The sequence below is a fragment of the Zootermopsis nevadensis genome, unplaced genomic scaffold (genome assembly GCF_977971745.1).
Source record: "Zootermopsis nevadensis isolate Lab colony 2312 unplaced genomic scaffold, Znev_1.0 Znev_ptg000010l, whole genome shotgun sequence".
NCBI classification, from domain to species: domain Eukaryota; kingdom Metazoa; phylum Arthropoda; class Insecta; order Blattodea; family Termopsidae; genus Zootermopsis; species Zootermopsis nevadensis.
This window is the reverse complement of record NW_028259142.1, coordinates 5,313,812-5,331,434: the sequence shown is the minus strand read 5'-3', so window position 1 is coordinate 5,331,434 and position 17,623 is coordinate 5,313,812. Positions and strand designations below refer to the sequence as shown.

General features: G+C 37.5%; 2 protein-coding genes and 1 non-coding gene across 4 annotated transcripts; 1 reads left to right on the top strand and 2 right to left on the bottom strand.

The window, feature by feature from the left end:
- Window positions 1-303: 303 nt before the first annotated feature.
- LOC110837237 (uncharacterized) lies at window positions 304-7,634 on the bottom strand. Of its 2 annotated transcripts, XM_022079143.2 has the most exons (6): window positions 7,476-7,634; window positions 7,055-7,293; window positions 6,498-6,708; window positions 6,203-6,262; window positions 5,409-5,549; window positions 304-4,486 (listed from the first exon to the last, which is right to left on the bottom strand). In XM_022079143.2, exons 1-6 carry the CDS (start codon window positions 7,546-7,548, stop codon window positions 4,164-4,166), a joined length of 1,047 nt encoding a protein of 348 aa, XP_021934835.2. In that variant the 5' UTR covers window positions 7,549-7,634; the 3' UTR covers window positions 304-4,163. The 2 variants fall into 2 exon arrangements, with proteins under 2 accessions (XP_021934835.2, XP_021934836.2); XM_022079144.2 differs by lacking the exon at window positions 6,203-6,262.
- A 615-nt stretch (window positions 7,635-8,249) lies between these two features.
- TRNAM-CAU (transfer RNA methionine (anticodon CAU)) lies at window positions 8,250-8,322 on the bottom strand. Its single transcript has one exon. It is a non-coding gene; the product is annotated as a tRNA-Met (tRNA).
- Window positions 8,323-9,022: 700 nt separating this feature from the next.
- On the top strand, window positions 9,023-15,472 carry LOC110837231 (CD63 antigen-like). Its single transcript, XM_022079132.2, has 5 exons — window positions 9,023-9,289; window positions 10,042-10,230; window positions 12,403-12,573; window positions 12,873-13,073; window positions 14,577-15,472. The coding sequence occupies exons 1-5, from the start codon at window positions 9,230-9,232 to the stop codon at window positions 14,676-14,678; spliced, it is 723 nt and encodes a 240-aa protein (XP_021934824.2). The 5' UTR covers window positions 9,023-9,229; the 3' UTR covers window positions 14,679-15,472.
- Window positions 15,473-17,623: the final 2,151 nt, after the last annotated feature.

The following is a 17,623-nucleotide window of genomic DNA, read 5'->3' as shown; positions in this document are numbered from 1 at the left end:
ATTCGAACCCACGTTCCCAGTGTGCAAGCATCATAAGGCCCACGCCTCAGACCACACAGCCACTGTGACCGGCTAAATATAATGTTATAATAGACCTAAGAATAAATAAAAACATATATTGAAATGTGTCAGGATTATTTATCAGTGTAAAATCAGTAATTTATTTTTGCTTTTTTCAGATCAAATTACTTAAACACTTTTCAGCCTTCTAATCAATGTTTGAAAATTAAAGATCACAGCCAAAAATAAGAAGGTAATTCCCACTTACAAATCTTAGTTGTTAATAGAGGCAATGAAAACATATTTATAAAAGAAAATTTTATTTAGGTTATATGGTCATCCTTCTAGAGTACACTGATATTGTTTTCATGCATTAGAACCTTATATGACAATCACAAAACCATGTTACATGATGCAATATGTGCTGTGTCTTGAAGTCTACAGTGGGCCAATTAAGAACACCACTACTTTGTTTTAAAAGACACACTGAGCCTTTAAAGGACAGTATCTGTTTTGGAGGTGTACAGAGTTTGGGCGCGCCTCATATCTGGTCTCGATGTTATGGCTAAGTAAAAAGTCTGGCCCTGCCAGGAATCAAACCCTAGTTGTCCACTGAGTGGCCTAATCAGTATACTGATGGAGCTATCCTGGTTTTTACACTGTATAAATATGATCTAAATAGAAAACTGTAAGAATTCATCATAATGTAAAAAATACAATAAAATACTATCACTTGTAAAGTTGTAGAAACAAGTTTAAAACATTCACAGTTTACATACTTAATCATAAATCTGTAGATTACACAAGGTCTAGCAATCATATGTCCTTGATTTACAATAGTGATAATAGAACATAACTATACATTTAATGAAACATTATCACTTGATATATTATATGAAACATACAAAACTATAACTTCTGTATATATAAAATTTAAAATCTGTATTGAAAATAAGATATAATTACATAATAGAAGATATTAAAATCACAGATACATCACTGATATGCCAGTATTTGTTCAAAGTCCCAATCCACAATATTAACACAAAGTGAACATGAACCATACATGATATAAAATTTCAAACAATAGAAATGCATATGTATTACTAAAGGATGTTGTATTAACTTATAATGAGGTAACAAGGGTGAACTGAATAAGCTGTCACAACACATTCAAATCTTATTAATTTTTGTAAGGCATTACCACTCATCTATCAACTAAGCCTCTCCATTCACAAGTCTTACCACAGCACCATCTAATTTCTTATTGGAATCATGTATCTGATGTATTTCATTTTATAAGCAAAGCTAGATGGCTGAAGCATTAATTTTCAAATATTACTGGTCCAACTATGATAGAAATTCTGAAACTGTGTGTAATAACATTAATGCTGTGGTTTTCCTAACCCCTTCCTGGAAAATTCTGGGATAGTATCTTCAATTAGGTTTCACTGCTTCCTTCCCCTTTTCATTCCAATTCATTATTCAATAACCATCCTATAATTTGAAGCTATATAAAGTAATTGATTATAAGTATCATTAAATATTGTGGCTGTCATTAAACCCATTTTACTTTTGGTAAACACTCTCCAGGGTTATATAGTTTGAAAAGACAGGTTTAGACTGTTAATGCAATGTCATGTCCTGTAAATGAAATCTTACTTCTGTTGTTGTGTGTTAAGATATGATACTATTTCACAAATATAATATAGTTTTTTATAAGACCACAGTAAAATGCATCTTAATTCACTTTATAAAAACTACATCACTATACCATGTTTACAAAACAGATTTATAATCCAATTACACAGAGTGGAAAAAAGATATAAAAAATAAAATTTACAATACAAGCAAATGAGTACAGTTACAACTTCAGCTTTATTTCATACACTAACTACTGAAGAGTGTCCTGCACCGTAGCCGCGCGGTCTGAGGCATCATGCTTCGGACCGGTGATATGGAAAGCGCGCTGGTTCAAGTCTCGGGGGAGAAGAAATTTTCTCATCAGCTTTCGACCAGTGTATGGGACCGGTGCCAACCCAGCATCGTGAGGAAATTGGGGAGCTACAATGAGTAGCGTAATCCGGTCAGGAAAGCTAGTAATGGCTGGGGGTTCTTCGTGCTGACCACATGTCACCCTATATCTGGTTGGATGGTCATTCACCTCTGCTTAGGCATGTGAACGTGAGGCCAGCAGTCAGGTAGTCAGCTTTGGCTCTCTGGAGCTGTTACGCCATGGATTTAATTTAATTAACTACTGAAGAGTTTAAAATAAACATCATACAAAAAATGAGTATCATAAACAGTGTTTCTTTGTCTGGTATGGAACAGACTGTATGTTAACTGTTATGAACATTAGGGTGTAAGGGGCAATTTAATCAGGGCATACAAATTGCTGTTTCTCACAGAAATCTTTGTACTAGTCATCAAAGTGACATATTAATTGCTGGTTGCCATGCTAAGAGTGGAAGCATGTTGTTTAAAAAATCAGATTAAACAAGAAAGCATTATATAAAGTAAAAGTAAAGTAAAACCGTCCCACTACATGCCATGTAGATCGTTTGGCGGGTATGGAGATATAGCTACTACTCTTTCTTTGACCTCGGCACTAGACGGGGGTGAGTGGTCAGCATCATGCCCTGGTCGCACTTTATCCCGGTACCCATTGGAAGGGAGGCTGGGTGGGCCCCAGAGCCAGTCTGGACACAGAGACTAGAGGAAAAATCCTCTGCCCCTGGGGATCAAACCCCAATCATCCAGCCCGTAGCTAGTCACTATAATGACTGAGCTATCCCGGCTCAGAAAGCCTTATATATGTACTAAAATGTAAAAAAGTAGGGTAAAGAAATACCAAGTCAATATATTTTAGCAAATAACAAAATATAAGCAATTGAATTTTCATGTATGAAAACCTAATTTCAATGGATTAATCATGTATTTAAACCTTGGTACCTTAATTCCCAATATATATTCCTCAAATGTGGAAGCACATTTAATTATTTGTGGCACAACATACACATAATGGAGTCATTTAACAACTGACTGCTGAAAATTAAACATTTCCTGAATTAAAATTCTTTAGTAATATTCATACATACTTTTGATTTAAAATAATGTTTTTATTCAATAAACAACAAAGACCGAGACATATCGATAGGAACTACAGTTAAGGCAACCCTTGTACCATTCTACAACACGCACATACTATACATGCAAGTTACCTCGAGAGTTGCCTTCCATCTTGCCACTCAATCTGTCTGGTTACATTAAGGTCTCAAAGCAGGCATTCTACTGACTTCAGAAAACAATGGTTATTATTAATGATCTCCCTCTCCGTACTGTGAATTACTTTGTTAAACCTGTTTGTGCTGGTGTTAGCCATTGTTGAAGTGTGTCACTGCACCCAATACTACAAACAAGTAGTCAAAAAGACTGAAGCAGAGCAAATGTTTCCAACCAGACTCATACAGAAACTTTCCATTTTGACCCTCCTCCCCACTCATCCCTTCTTTGGCTTTCAAGATAACCTGTGTGTATAATATTCATGTTTCTTGCCATCATTCTGTACGTTTTACCACTTATTTTTCACATTCTAGCACCAGATAATGATATTCTATTATATAACTGATCATATCTGTACCAGAGGTTCCAAATCTTTTCCAGACTGCAAGCCTTTATAATCTTGCAGGCCACAGAGTTAGGAGGGCAATGTATTAAATATTCTATTAAATTAGGCCTAGAATTGCAAATATATTCACATATTCAATGTTTGTAAAGATTCTTCCATTCTTATCTCTCACTTCAAAATTCCTGAAATATTTGCAGATTCTACTACTCCTCACACAAAATCTTTTCAACTTTTTCTGACTGTCTGTTGTTATTTTACAGCAACCACAACTTTCGGTTTTGTAACACTGCCATATATTTACACCGATCCCAATGCTCTTTCTGACACATTCCTTAATAAGGCAGATTGTAATAAAACCTGTCATTTCTCTTCATATTGACAAATACACAATAGGACCACTGCTTATATATAATACACTTGAGTCAGGTCTACATTTCTGACTTTATACTTTGTGTTAATTACAAAATGTATAAATCATGTCATATAAAAGGTTGGTATTTGAAGTTGAACAGTGAACTATAGTTAACACTGTCACTCATTTCCCTGGAAATAGAGATTCATAAGTTGGGGGCAAGTCTTTATCTTGAGCAATAGTAACTGAAGCACTTTCCTGAGATTCTGTTGGTGCAGATGGTGTAGGATAAGTCCTCATCTCTTCAACCTGTAAATGTGGGTGCATCTCAGCCACAGAGGCTGGAGGTGTTGGATGAGATCCACTGCTGCAGGCACTTGACCAACAAAGTTTCTTGCTGCGTCTCAAGAGCCACAGGCAGATAAGGAATAATAAGAATGCCAACAATACTGATGTTATAGCTCCTATTGTCACTTTTGAGCCAACATCTGACATTCTTGTGCCACCTAAAACATAAAATTTTGTAGTGATTCATTATGTAGTACAATAAATTTCCCATTTACAAAAGGGACTTTCATGTTGTGCCATGTTATAACTTGAGAACCAATGGACTAATTTTGATCAAATCTTATATTGGAGGACCTCACTCATTCGTCCTGCTAACCTTATGCTATTTGTAAGTGTTACTAGGTTAGAATTTGTGGGTAAAATGTGTATAGGGAACAACAGAGCAAGCACCAGAATTGTTATGCTATGTATGTATTCATTTCCTAATCTGAAAATTTTACGGCCCAAAATTAAATTATGAGACTGTTAGAGATTTTGATTTTGTCTCTCATGGAAAATTAGCAAAATGGTATAATGATTAATAGCAAAAATAATCACAGCAGCAGTAGCAGTAATAATGGAAATATTAATAAGTAATAATATTAACAAAATAAAAGGCAAGCATGTACACATACAAATGGAATACAGGTAGATCAGAATCTTTTGTAAAATATCCCACAGCACACAATTTAAATTGTATGAAATACTATTAATCCAATGGTAAAATACAGCAGTGAGTGTGGGCACTGAGTGCTAGAAAATCTATGACCTAACAAAAATATCACCCTTTCCGACATTTTTAAAAGACAAACCTGTAAGAACCTTTTCTAAAATATGGAATAAATTCTGTCCAAATCTTTTGAAACTTTGTAACCTGAAGTTGAAACATGAAAACTTAAAGAACCAAAGTGTTGCTGCTTACCTGCAGGAATTAAGTAAAGCAGTATTAACCATCAAAGCATGTTCAGTATGTACATACGTGTATACACACACACATTAGCCTGGGCCCACCCAGTCTCTTATCTAATGAATACTGAGGTCATATTACTGTTTAAATGACCGTAACTAATAACATAATCATAACTAATTCTAACCACATACCTGGAGATTTAAAGCAACTGCCTTCATCAAAACATTTCACGGGGCAGTTAACATAATTGTCATTGAAAAGCCCTCTCCAAATACATACTTCTTTTGCATCTGGACCACAACTCTCGTAAATGTTATAACTTCCCGAACATGCTGAAAATAAATGCAGTTTACAACTCAAAATACATAAAACTTTAATCTACAGAGAAAAGAACTTCATGTCTCTTTAAACCACTGAAATCTCTTAAAATTTGTTTTTACACTTCCTGAATTCAGTTTCCAGCAATCCACTGCAAAATGTAAGAATAGTAACTTCTTGTGACTACTATACGCAAGAGACACGTAAATACTTGTGGCACAGGCAGTCTGGTAGGCAAGTGATGTTAAGTGATGTTTTGCACTGTGTAACCCCTATATTCCTGAGTGGAGAATGTAGTACAAATATATTTCTCACACATCTTTGTTGCTTTCCACTATCAATAGTATCATTATTCATTTATTTATTTTGCCATTTCTGATTATTTTACAACTTCCAGTGTTATACACAATAGCCAACAAAATTAATACAAAATAAGAATAAGCATAACATTTTTCAGTCTGCTAGGAGACATACGTCACAGGGATTCTCGCGTACAGTATACCTGATTAAAGTTCTTATAACAGTTCATATATTTATGTTTATGACCATTTTGTCAAACTTATGAACAACCAAATGTCACAACTTTGGGAATGTCTGTATAGATTACAATTTGGAGTACAATTTTTTTTGAATTGATAGTCACTCACCTACTCAAAAAAATTCCTACCTTTCATGAAACCCAGTGGCTCATTACCACATTGAAAACAGCCTGCCACCAGTCCATACCCTGAAACACACAAATCCAGTCCACACCTCCCACCCTATTTCCATAAAATGCATTTTAATATTATCCTCCTATCTATGCTTCAGAGTGGTCATTTCCCTGCAGGCCTGAAACCAAATTCTGTACATATTTCTCATCTCACTACTTTAACATCATCACAAAAATACTTTGTAATCAATTCTGATATGCAATAATCCCACATCCACATACATATTGCACACTTGTATTTGAAAAGTACCTTTATAAGATGTGTAAACTATCTCAAGATCCAGCTTTTCATTGGAATTCAACTTTATGCTGGCAACATATATGGTAGTGTCCAGTTCTCCACCTGGATCAAGAACTGCTCCCACATTACCATCCAGCACTTCTCCATCCTCTTGCATCTGCTTGAAAGAATTGATCTGACCACAGAACTTTCTGCTTCTTGATCCATCTCTCCGTTTAAACTATAAAATAATACAGTGATGTCATATATATGTTATCCTTGATGTCAAAGCTTGGTTTGATTCCTAGCTAAGAGACAAGTTTTCATTCAAAATTAAACACATTTATTGTAATGATGATCTTCTGGGTTTTGGCACTGTGTAGACTCACTGGTAGATATCAACATTTTGGAGAAACACACTGTTTCACAGCCCAGAAAACCATAATCAAAAGCAAACTATTAAGCTTCATCATAAAACTCACCATTTTCCTTTGCAGTGACACTTCATGAATACAAATAAAACCAGAAAGGTAGTCCTAAACATGTTGCCATTCTGAAATCAACAATTCTTAGAGATGTTTATTTACCTGAATGTAATCTACACAACCAGACTCATCATATCTAAGTGACAGATTCTGTATCACAGCAATCACACCATCTTCATTTTCACTTTTAATTTCAAACTGACATCTGTATTCAACGACACCTGCCCAATCATCAAAGGATCTAGTCTCCTTTATTACAACAGCCGATTCCGCTTCTTGTTTTAATTTAATTTTTCGCTTTCTGCCAACTAGGGAACAGATTTTGTCACTAGACAGAGCATCTGAAAACAAACAGAAATTTCTTACTTAACACAGAAAATTATATTCCCCAGTGCTTAACATTTTATCTACTATGTGCAACTCCAAACACATCTTAAAACATTTATATCCAATGAAGTCTTCACTCTTCGGTAGCATATTTTCTAATTACGAACAAGTAATTCTCTATGAACTACATACTCACACTGTTCATATGACAAGCATATATTCAGGAAACAAAGTATAACAGCATTCCGAACGATTCTGGATGGAGACATACTTAACACAACGTAATCCCGATAGCACCATCTGCATGACAACAGATACAACTAACACACAAATCGGCAAACCCAATAGTACAATTTTGCTGAACAAATGATGCAGACAATCACGAATTGTGATACCATCTATCAGCAATTATAAAAACTACGAAGAAAGGTATCCCGGTTTAACAGTTTATCAGCCAATGCCGTGAGTTCAATCGGTAACAACGTTAACTACACACACACACACACACACACACACACACACACACACAACTCAACACCCCCTTCCGCCTTTCGGGGCGAACCATAACTCAGAATAGCAAACTTTACACATCTTATGACGATTGTCTTCTGGGATATTGTGCCATGTAGCCTGGCAGAAACTGACAGACGTGGAAGTGTTTCAAACTGTCTCTACCATCAGGGTGATGAGCTGGCGATGAACCCAGTAAGCATCTACAATATGTCAGTGTACACCAGACTACATTATACAGTATCCCAATAGACAGTCATCTTGATACTCACCAATGTATAAAAACCTTAAATCTCAGTTTTACGAATTTGGTCCATGATACCGCAGAGGAACTTATCAAGCTTTCTAAAATTAATGTATATGAACTATCTTAACAAGTACCCATCAGAAAAAAGTTTCTGCCAAGTTCCTTTAGAAAAAAACAAAACTTCACCTAAAGTACTACTAATAAAAAAAAAAGTGCCCCGGGTGAGGATCGAACTCACGACCTTAAGATTATGAGACTTACGCGCTGCCTACTGCGCTACCGAGGCCAGTATAATATAATATACTTCATTCTTTTATAAAGAAGTTCACATACCCATCAGTTCATGCAAGGAAGTTATGCATCATAAATATTCTCTTTTGATTTTACAACTTACTTTTGTTTGAATATTACAAAGTTTGGACTTGGTAATCGGTACGTTACGAGCTCGTACTGGTTTTTGTTCAACGGTATGAGCTACGTAAGTATACTCCTGCCCTCTTATTCAATTCTCCTTACTATTCTAAATATGTTTCGCCTTCGATAGCTCAGCCAGAACACCGACCTTGATAGATCAATCGGCATTAAAGTGCTATAATGTATGTATCCATACCTTTAGTACACCTTATGGCAGAAGTAGCCTATATTTTCTTTTAAGGTCTTCCGACCAAGATTTTGACCTATTTCCAATTGCATGCTACATATCCTATAACTCATTCTTCTTATTGCAGTTTTCTCTATTAGGACTGTATCTTCTCCTCAGCACCCAGTCCTATAATAAAACTTTGGGATGGGAGACCAGGTTTCACAACCACATAAAGCGAAACGTATAGACAACCGCGTTTGTGCAATGTGATTTTGTGTTATCTCACTGAAAGATAAGACATGGTTGTGAGAAATCTGTTTCACAAAGAATTTAAAGGATGACCAAAAAAATGCGTAACTTACGTCAACTTTCGGAACTATTACAATGAGAACATTAAGTTTAAAACAAAGGAGTGACACGAATTCAAGAAACGGCAGAATGATGCGATCATATCTAAAGAATATCGATTAGTAGGACAGGAAAGCAAGAGACCTATAAAATGGTTACCGTTAATTGACTTATGGTTCACCATGTTGTCTTGAAATGTTTTATCATGTCTTTTCTTGTCACTTCACTGGATAGTCTATGACTGTTACTCGCGCAAAATAAAATGGCGTGTTCGACACGTTGTTTGAAGTTCGTTGTCTTTACATTTATTGTCGTATTCGCGGTAAGTAACGGTTTAAGTTTTACTTCCACTTAAGAGTAAATTGCTTCGTGTATGAATCTATAATGCGGCTTGAGTTTGCTATAAGAGTTTAAGAAAAGTGTCGTGTAAGCAACATTAGCAGTAAACAAATGAAGACTTAAAATGAATGTGAGAGTTTTGTATGCTGGTTTGTATGTTGTATTGCACAGTGGTCTCTAGTAGAAGACGTCAAATAATAAGTTAACAATGTGAATCTTTACACTGCTGTGGTAACTTTGTAAAAACTGTAAACACAACTGTAAGGGTTTTGCATGAGCCTGTATTTTTATACGTTTGAAAGTTTTGCTTGAAGATTACTTTGTACGTGTGCGTTTTTCGTGATGAGGAAAGGTGGGCACTCAGAGAGCCGTAATATTTTGGTCAATGATTTCATGAAAAATGTTCACAAACAAAATATATATATACAAAGTGCTTGCTTGGCAAACACGCTACTAGAAATTTCACGTTGTTCTTGTGTCTTTGGAGAAACGAATTCAAAATTCTCTCCGGTTAGTACAGCAAATCCGCCCTGGAAAACACTACATTGTTACGAAACCTCGAATTATGCCTCGGCATTCGGATCGGAACAACGGAAGCCTCCGGGAACCGGGATGATTGGAGTCGCAAAATCGAGGAGGCCAAGGCTTGATTTGGGCTGTAGCGCCACTGGGAAGAGGGGGGGGGGGGGAGAGAGAGAGAGAAGCAATTACTATTTGAAACAATTTAATTAACAGGTGTCAGGAGTGGCGGTGATGATCATCAGTGTTGCCAACTTAGTGCACTTCTACTCACACAACGACTTCGTACCCAGTAATGTCTCTGTCCCAGTACTGCTGATCGCTTTAACAGGGTTGGGAGCTTGTCTTGTGGCAGCACTGGGCTGGCGTGGAACCATGGCAGGGAACACCTGCCACCTATACATGGTACGTGAACTAATATAATAAAAAACCACTCCTCGTGAAGTATTTACCCAATTCCCTATTCGACCAACAGCAGGATGGCAATGCAACAACACTGGGAAGTCACGGGTTCGAATATCGGCCCGGAGACCGATTGTCCTCAACGAGTTATTCATGGTTTGCCGTAGTCCCTTCAAGCAAATTGCAGACAAACTGGGCCATAACCGTTGCCTTTCAGATACTTGCCATTTCATTTCCAGTCATTGTACCATTTGAAGTCACATATACGACACAGTTCGATAATGTCGTTACAATCCCAACATCGAGTTCTTTCATTGTTTTATAGAGAAAGGAATTATTTTAACCGAGAAAAAAGAGCTGTTTTTGCATCCTCCCATCTGTTCCTGGGTCTTCCAACTGGTCTTTTTCCTCCAACACCATCTTTGGAATTCGGATGTCGTCCATCCGAATCAGGTGTAGTCTCTTAATTTTTATAAATTATGACAATGGCATGTCTTTATATAATTTATAGATTTCCCGATTAGTTTTTATCTTCCATTCATCTGCTTCTTGTGTCGGGCCGAAAATGTTCCTCGGGATTTTCCGTTCAAGCAGATCGACTTTATCTGCTGCATTCTGGTTGAGTGCCCATGTTTCACTCCCGTACGATATTACGCTACGGATGAGAGTTTTATATAAAGTGATTTTTACTTTCTTATTTATTCCATGGAATTTTATCAGTGGTAATATCGAGAAATATGCTTTATTAGCCGCTTGAATTCTGCTTTGTATTTCTACCATCTCCACATTCTTATTTGTTACGCGTACTCCCAGGTATGTGAATCTTTGCGCCATTTCTATTTCATGTTCCTTGATCTTTATAAGATGGTCTAATGATCTCCTTCTCGTTTGAATTAAACCTTTTGTTTTCTTTCCCTCTCTCGCCTGGCACTTCAACTACTTCTTTGACTGATCTTCCCAAAATATTTACGTCATCCGCATACCCCACTATTTGCACCATTTTATATTCCAAAGTGCGTTTGGTGTCTACTGCTAGTTTTCTAATGACATGCTCATGGGCAAGATTAAAAAGAATTGGTGCTAAACCGTCTCCTTGCTTGAGGCCTTGATTTTGTATCTTCACACGTACTTTAGTGTCTTCCATCGTCATATTCGTAAGTCTTATTAGTTTTCAAGGCATCTTGAATTGGTGCAAGGCTGATTCTAGTTCTGTCTATGGAATCTTATGCTTGTTGGAAGTCTACAAATATTTATGTTACCTTCCCAACATTTTTCTAGTATTTGTTTAACAGTATATATTTGATCAATGGTAGACCTGCCTCTCCTAAATCCGGCGTGATATTCTCCGATATTTCCTTCGACATATGGCCGTGGCCTATCTTTCAGTATGTTTGTAAATTGTACTGTCCCGAGTGTGACCTTTGCTGTTTCTTCAACACTCTCTATTCTACCGCCAGCATAGCTCTTGGGGTCACTGAGGTACTCAAGCCCCACCACCACGACAAGGTTCAGGTACCATTAAGTGAGGCCCATGTACATTTTAATTAATTTATTTACGTGTTTGCCAACAGTAAGAAGTCAATAACAGGCAAACACTGATAATACATACAATAATAATGAAATAATAATGAAAAATAGTACACAAACAGATTAACTAAACTTATACATGTACAGTATTAAATGTAACTTCCAAGTACAGGCAAACCCAAAATAGAAACAATATTAACACAAAGCAAAATAAATGAAGAAATACAAATAAAAACAAATAATCCACCTAGGGAACACTAATATAATTATAAAACTTTAAAAAATATAAAAAGACAGACAACCTATCTAGATCATTTCCCTTGTTGAGAACGTGCGCTCAAGGGAGACAATGTTTATGCTAAATACGTCCAGATATTTACATACGTCATTTCTGTTGTGTTTATAACAGTTATGCTAGTTTCATTTACACATGTCGATGGTAACTCACCCTTCTTCATGTAACCTGTTTTAATTTTTCTCCTACTTCTATTTTATTGCGAGTAATCTAATTGCAGTTACTGCTTCAAAATAATTATTCCTCTGTGTGACAAGTTTCGTTTGTTTCCATATTTATGTGATATTATACGATATTTTCATGGCTGAATTTTAACAAAGCGGTCTGAGATTAATTTCTCCTTTTGTTCCCAGTTTTCATTTCTTCTGATTACTGTGATCATGATTGAATTTGGAAGTGCTATATGGGGTTTGACGTCTCGGGCCAACTTCGAAGACGAAATGACCAAAGCCATGGAGGAATCATTTTCTTCCTACGCAAAGGATAAAGCTGTCGCTGACGAATGGAAGTCCTTACAAAAGGCGGTAACAATTCAAATAATAAAATATTGTTAACTATATTTCGCATAGAGTCAGTACAAATGTACAGGTTGTCCCAAAATGTATCTACAAAGTTTATTGTTTTGTTACGCCTGAACGATGAAACGTAAAAATCTCATTCAAATCAGCATCTCAAGCAATTTATATTACGATATGTTCGTTGAGTTTGCCCTAAACTTCGACGATGTTTCGCGATCAAATCGCAAAGTTTCACAACACATTTCATATCCTGCCTTGCGATATTTCTTGTCGAGGTGTCGATGACCGTTGTGTGATTGTTGCAGCTGGAGTGTTGCGGCATTGATGGGCCTAATGATTACCGTCGCTTCGGGGTGGTGGATTGGTCGTGCTGTCTCTCCGAGACACAACGCGAGGGCTCATGTCATGTGATGAAACAGCAAGGATGCCTTGTGTCCTTAACCCGCGACTTTCAGAAGAGACTCCTTTGGGTGTCTCTGCTATCCATTGCGGCAGCCGTCATGCAGGTAAATACATTGTAACTAACTAATTCCACGAAGGAAATCCTTTCTTGAAATCTTCCGCCTTCTAAGGAATTCGAAAGATCACAAGAAGACCGCCACCGCACTGGTTCTTATCCTAATCTAGATGAAAGCAGTCCACTCCTTCCCAGAATATTTCCTAACATTCAATTTAACATCTTTCAGTAAATATATAACGTAAATTACACCCTGTGTCCAAGCACCACCTTCTTCGTATTCTGAAAGTCCCAGTTTCAATTGCCAAGGCTGAGACTTCCTATCACTCGTGAAGTTCTCGTGATTTTATTCATTCTCTCCACGCAAATTACGGGCAATGTCTAAAAGTATACCATGGTCGCCTCCATATTCACAATTAATCGTCTACAATATCCTTATCATTAGTTTAAAAGTGTCAATGAAAAGAATAAATTCCCGACGGGGGCAGAGGATTTTTCCTCTAGCGCCCTATCCAATGGTCACCGGGGTCCTTTCCCGGGGCGTGGCCGGGGCGTGAGGCTGACGACTCATCTCCATCTAGTGCCGAGGTTAAGAAAGAGTATGAGCTATACTACCTCTCCCCTCAAGCGCCTACATGGCGTGTAGTGGGACAGCTTTACTTTCAACATCATCATTCCTTGAAGTTACGCAAAAGGAGAAAAGGCCAGGAATCGTCAAACCCTAGAGCTCCGGAACTCAATCAGTCGTTTAGTAACCGAGCTGTTTGTTTCATCTAACGATACATCAGTCTTATCACAATCTTTTGTGTTCGTGCCTGTGTCTCTGAGTTTCCCGTCTTAATTACTTTCGAATCATTTGTGTTTACATAATAAACAGTTCTTCGGCGCGTCCTGGCCTAGCTGACAGAGAACTCCAGATAATCTCTGTCGCTTCAAATGTGTTAAAACCGTGCAGGACTCCCGTTGAAATCCAACGGGGAATTACATTTTAATCCCTCATCCTCTGTCTCCCTTTCCCTTATCTCTTTGGTGTCCTTACCTCCTTCCATCCAAATGTCTTGAAACAGAAATGGATCTTAACCAAAATTCATAATTTAAATACATTACACAAAAACGTGCAATGTATTAAAAAGAACAGTGTATTCCGTAATATAATCTAAAGCAATTTATTGGTGAAAAGTATCTATCAAAAGAGGTCAATTTTGTATTGACGGTGCTCAAATGTTGTTTACGTGTGCCTGGTGGTTAAACTCGTAGACTGCGAACTGGTCGATTCTTAAATAATTCATTAAAGCTTATTCAACTGCATCGATAAAATGGGAAAAATTACAAGTGGTAAAGTAAAGGATTGGAAGAAGGATGTGGTCTCTTATTCAAAAACTACCTTTAATTACGTAAAGAGTGACGAAAAGATATAATAATTTGGCTGATATTTGAATTGGCCATGTCCAGAACAGAAGATTTACAGCAACTTCAAATCGATCTAAGCACTGTACGGAACTATAATATAAATATAAATTTATTAATTTATTATTTAATAAATTTGTTACAGATGCCTGGCGTGTTCTGCACATGTTGTTTATCAAATTCACTCAGAAACGTACAGCGAAGAAACAGAATTCGAGATAGGATGTTGCTAGAGGTGAAGAGTTGAGAAGATGCTCTACATTAGTGGGGATTTCGGTGGATTACTGAACTTTTAAGAATGTTTAAATTGAATCTTAACATGGTACAGTAAATATCAGTGTGCTCTGAAGGGATGGGGCGACTATGTCCACTTGAGGGGGGGGAGATGAGTTATTTACATTTTTTTATCGTATTCTGGGTTTTGACGGCACGTGGACTTGTGAGTACCAATGCTTCGCAGGAACATACTGCCTCCAACTTCATAGTTGAAATCTTGGAGCTATTTAAAAGTGACAGAACCGGAGAGTCTGAAGATTAAAAAAGTGTGATATTAAAATGTCACATAGCATTCATTGAACACATGATAAGACAGGATAACACCGAGGTGGACCTCTTGCAGATGTACAGGGTTATTCATAATTCCCTGACACATTACAAAAAGTCGCATCCTTTGGACCATTCATGTCTGCCGATTTTTTGTAATGTGTCAGGGAATTATGAATAACCCTGTATTGCACCGATCACAGATGGAGCCGGCTAACGATGTATTTTATCTGTTCGGTTATGATACGTCTGAGAGTACGAAGTACCACTGAGCCATGAAAGTAAGACAGAAGACTTTTCACTTTTCATTTTTCAAAGTGTTAGCCGGGCTAACATGGTTAACACGAAAGCTCCTCCAGCTGCCTATGCAATTATATAGTTAAATAGACCCAAAATCTACAAATCTTAAGATATTTAAAAAAAAAATTATATAACTGCAATATTTGTATGTAACTGGCCTATTTAAAGTAAAATAAATTTTATATTTAAATATTCAAATTAGAAGTTTATATAACCTATCAGATACATGTGTATATTTTTAAGTCTTTTCCATAAACGTTTACTTAATTTTACATCTGCAAACCTGCTTAATTTTTCAGAGAAATAAAATAGACGCAGGTTGTCTCTTATTGTGCACACCGTAATGCTTTGGTCAACATATGACTATAAATAAGATGTTGTCACTGTCTGTTATCATTTCTAGCATAAAGCAGTCTTTTATGTAACCGGAATAATGCCATCTCTGTTAACTTTGAATAAACAGATACTCGCATGGGGGAATAAATCTAAAATAAACACCTGGAAACGCGACTGCACAACAAATGTTGCGGTTGTAACAACGCAAGGTCTTGCTAATATTTCTCTAGGCCAGCTGTCAGTATCGATTTCTTATAGAATGTCTCTCAAGGTGACACGCTATTTCAAGCAGTTTCTCCAACGTGTTTCGTGTATTTCAGTAGAACATTTAACAAGGCTAGAACGGTGTAATCAGTGCGCATGCCTAAGCGTAGAATCAGATTGCAAGTAATGTTCAAGCATACGCAAATCTCTTCAGCATACGATTTATTCATTGACTGCTACTCATTTGTCCTCTCAAGTAACAAAATAAGTGAGGGAAATGCAATCTACTTTCTCTGCTTTCCCCAATTCTCACCAAAATCCATGAACATACGAGGTGCGATCGGAAAGTTTAAAGACTGCGCCTATAAAAACCCGTACACTTATCTCAGGTATTAAATTCATCCATCACCCTCGAAGTAGTTCCCCTGGGAGTGAACACAACAATCCCAGCGCCGCTGCCAAGCCTGGAAGCATCCCTGGAAATCTTTCTTTGTCAGCCTGTCAAGCACCATCTGCGATTCTGCCTGAATCTCTTCTATCGTCTCAAATATCCTTCCCTTTAGCTGAATTTTCATCTTTGGGAAGAGGAAGAAGTCACACGGAGGTAAGGAGGGTGCGGGATGACGGCCATGGTGTTTGAGGCCAAAAACTGCCGAACTTTGAGGGCGGTGTGCGCTGGCGCGTTGTCATGATGCGTCGCATGTGGAGTTCTTCCTTTAGAATCAGCTGACAGGTCCCATAGCCTATCCCAACAATGTCGCACAAGTCGTTGATGGTACGACGTCGATCTTCGTGAATGGCCTGCCGAATCTTCGTAACATTTTCGGGCGTTGTGCTCGAAGATGGTCGTCCAGAACGCTCGTCATCATCGACAGAGGTTCGGCCATTTTTAAAACGTGAATGCCACACAAAAGTTTGTGCACGATCCATTGCGGACTCCCCAAATGCTTGCTTTAGCATTTCATAGGTTTCCGTAGCCGTTTTGGCGAGTCTTTGGCAAAATTTGATTTCTTCATGAAAATCCGTCATTCCGAAATCGCAGGAGGGTCGGTGTAATGCACTACCAAAACGCCCGTAACTAAGAAAGAAATGCTAATTCGATGATGCCGGCTGGCACACTGATTCACTATGAATGTAGGCCGCACCCCCTAGCGGCAGAAGCTCGTACTACATCCGGTTCGCCCTCTATTGACACAGTCTGGAAACTTTCCGATCGCACCTCGTACGTTTTAAATGTTTCTTTCTTTCTTTCATGTTCGATTAATTGCCAACCGGAAGCTGAATGTTGAGAGAGCAGCGTAAATCCAGAGGGAATTTATTTCGTATTTCAAACTGATCAATGTTTGCAATGTACAAATAAAATATAATAACTTTCAAGTATATGTCATTTATCCACACACATTAACCTAACCTAACCTATTTTTAAAGCGATGTGTCCCGATAACCCACAAGTACCGTAATTTATTCCGATAAAATCACGAAACTTGGAGCAAACACGTAGAAAAATATGAAATGACTCCCCTCTGTACTTATTTTATAAAAACTTTTCGACTACTTGGCTTTATTTTTGACAATGCTTCTTCCAACAAATGAACATAAGAATCAGTGCAACAAAATTCCAAAAAGTCGAAATTAAAAGGGGGAAATCTTTTACAGTTGCACCATACATGCCCAGACCGATCACTTTCCGTCTTGACCTCCCCACTGCCCCTTTTCCACTCTTTCAGTGACGCAGCTGAAGCTCGAAGTTATTCTGCGCCCACTGTAATGATGCTACACTGCAAGGAGACACAATGTTTTCCTCTGTAT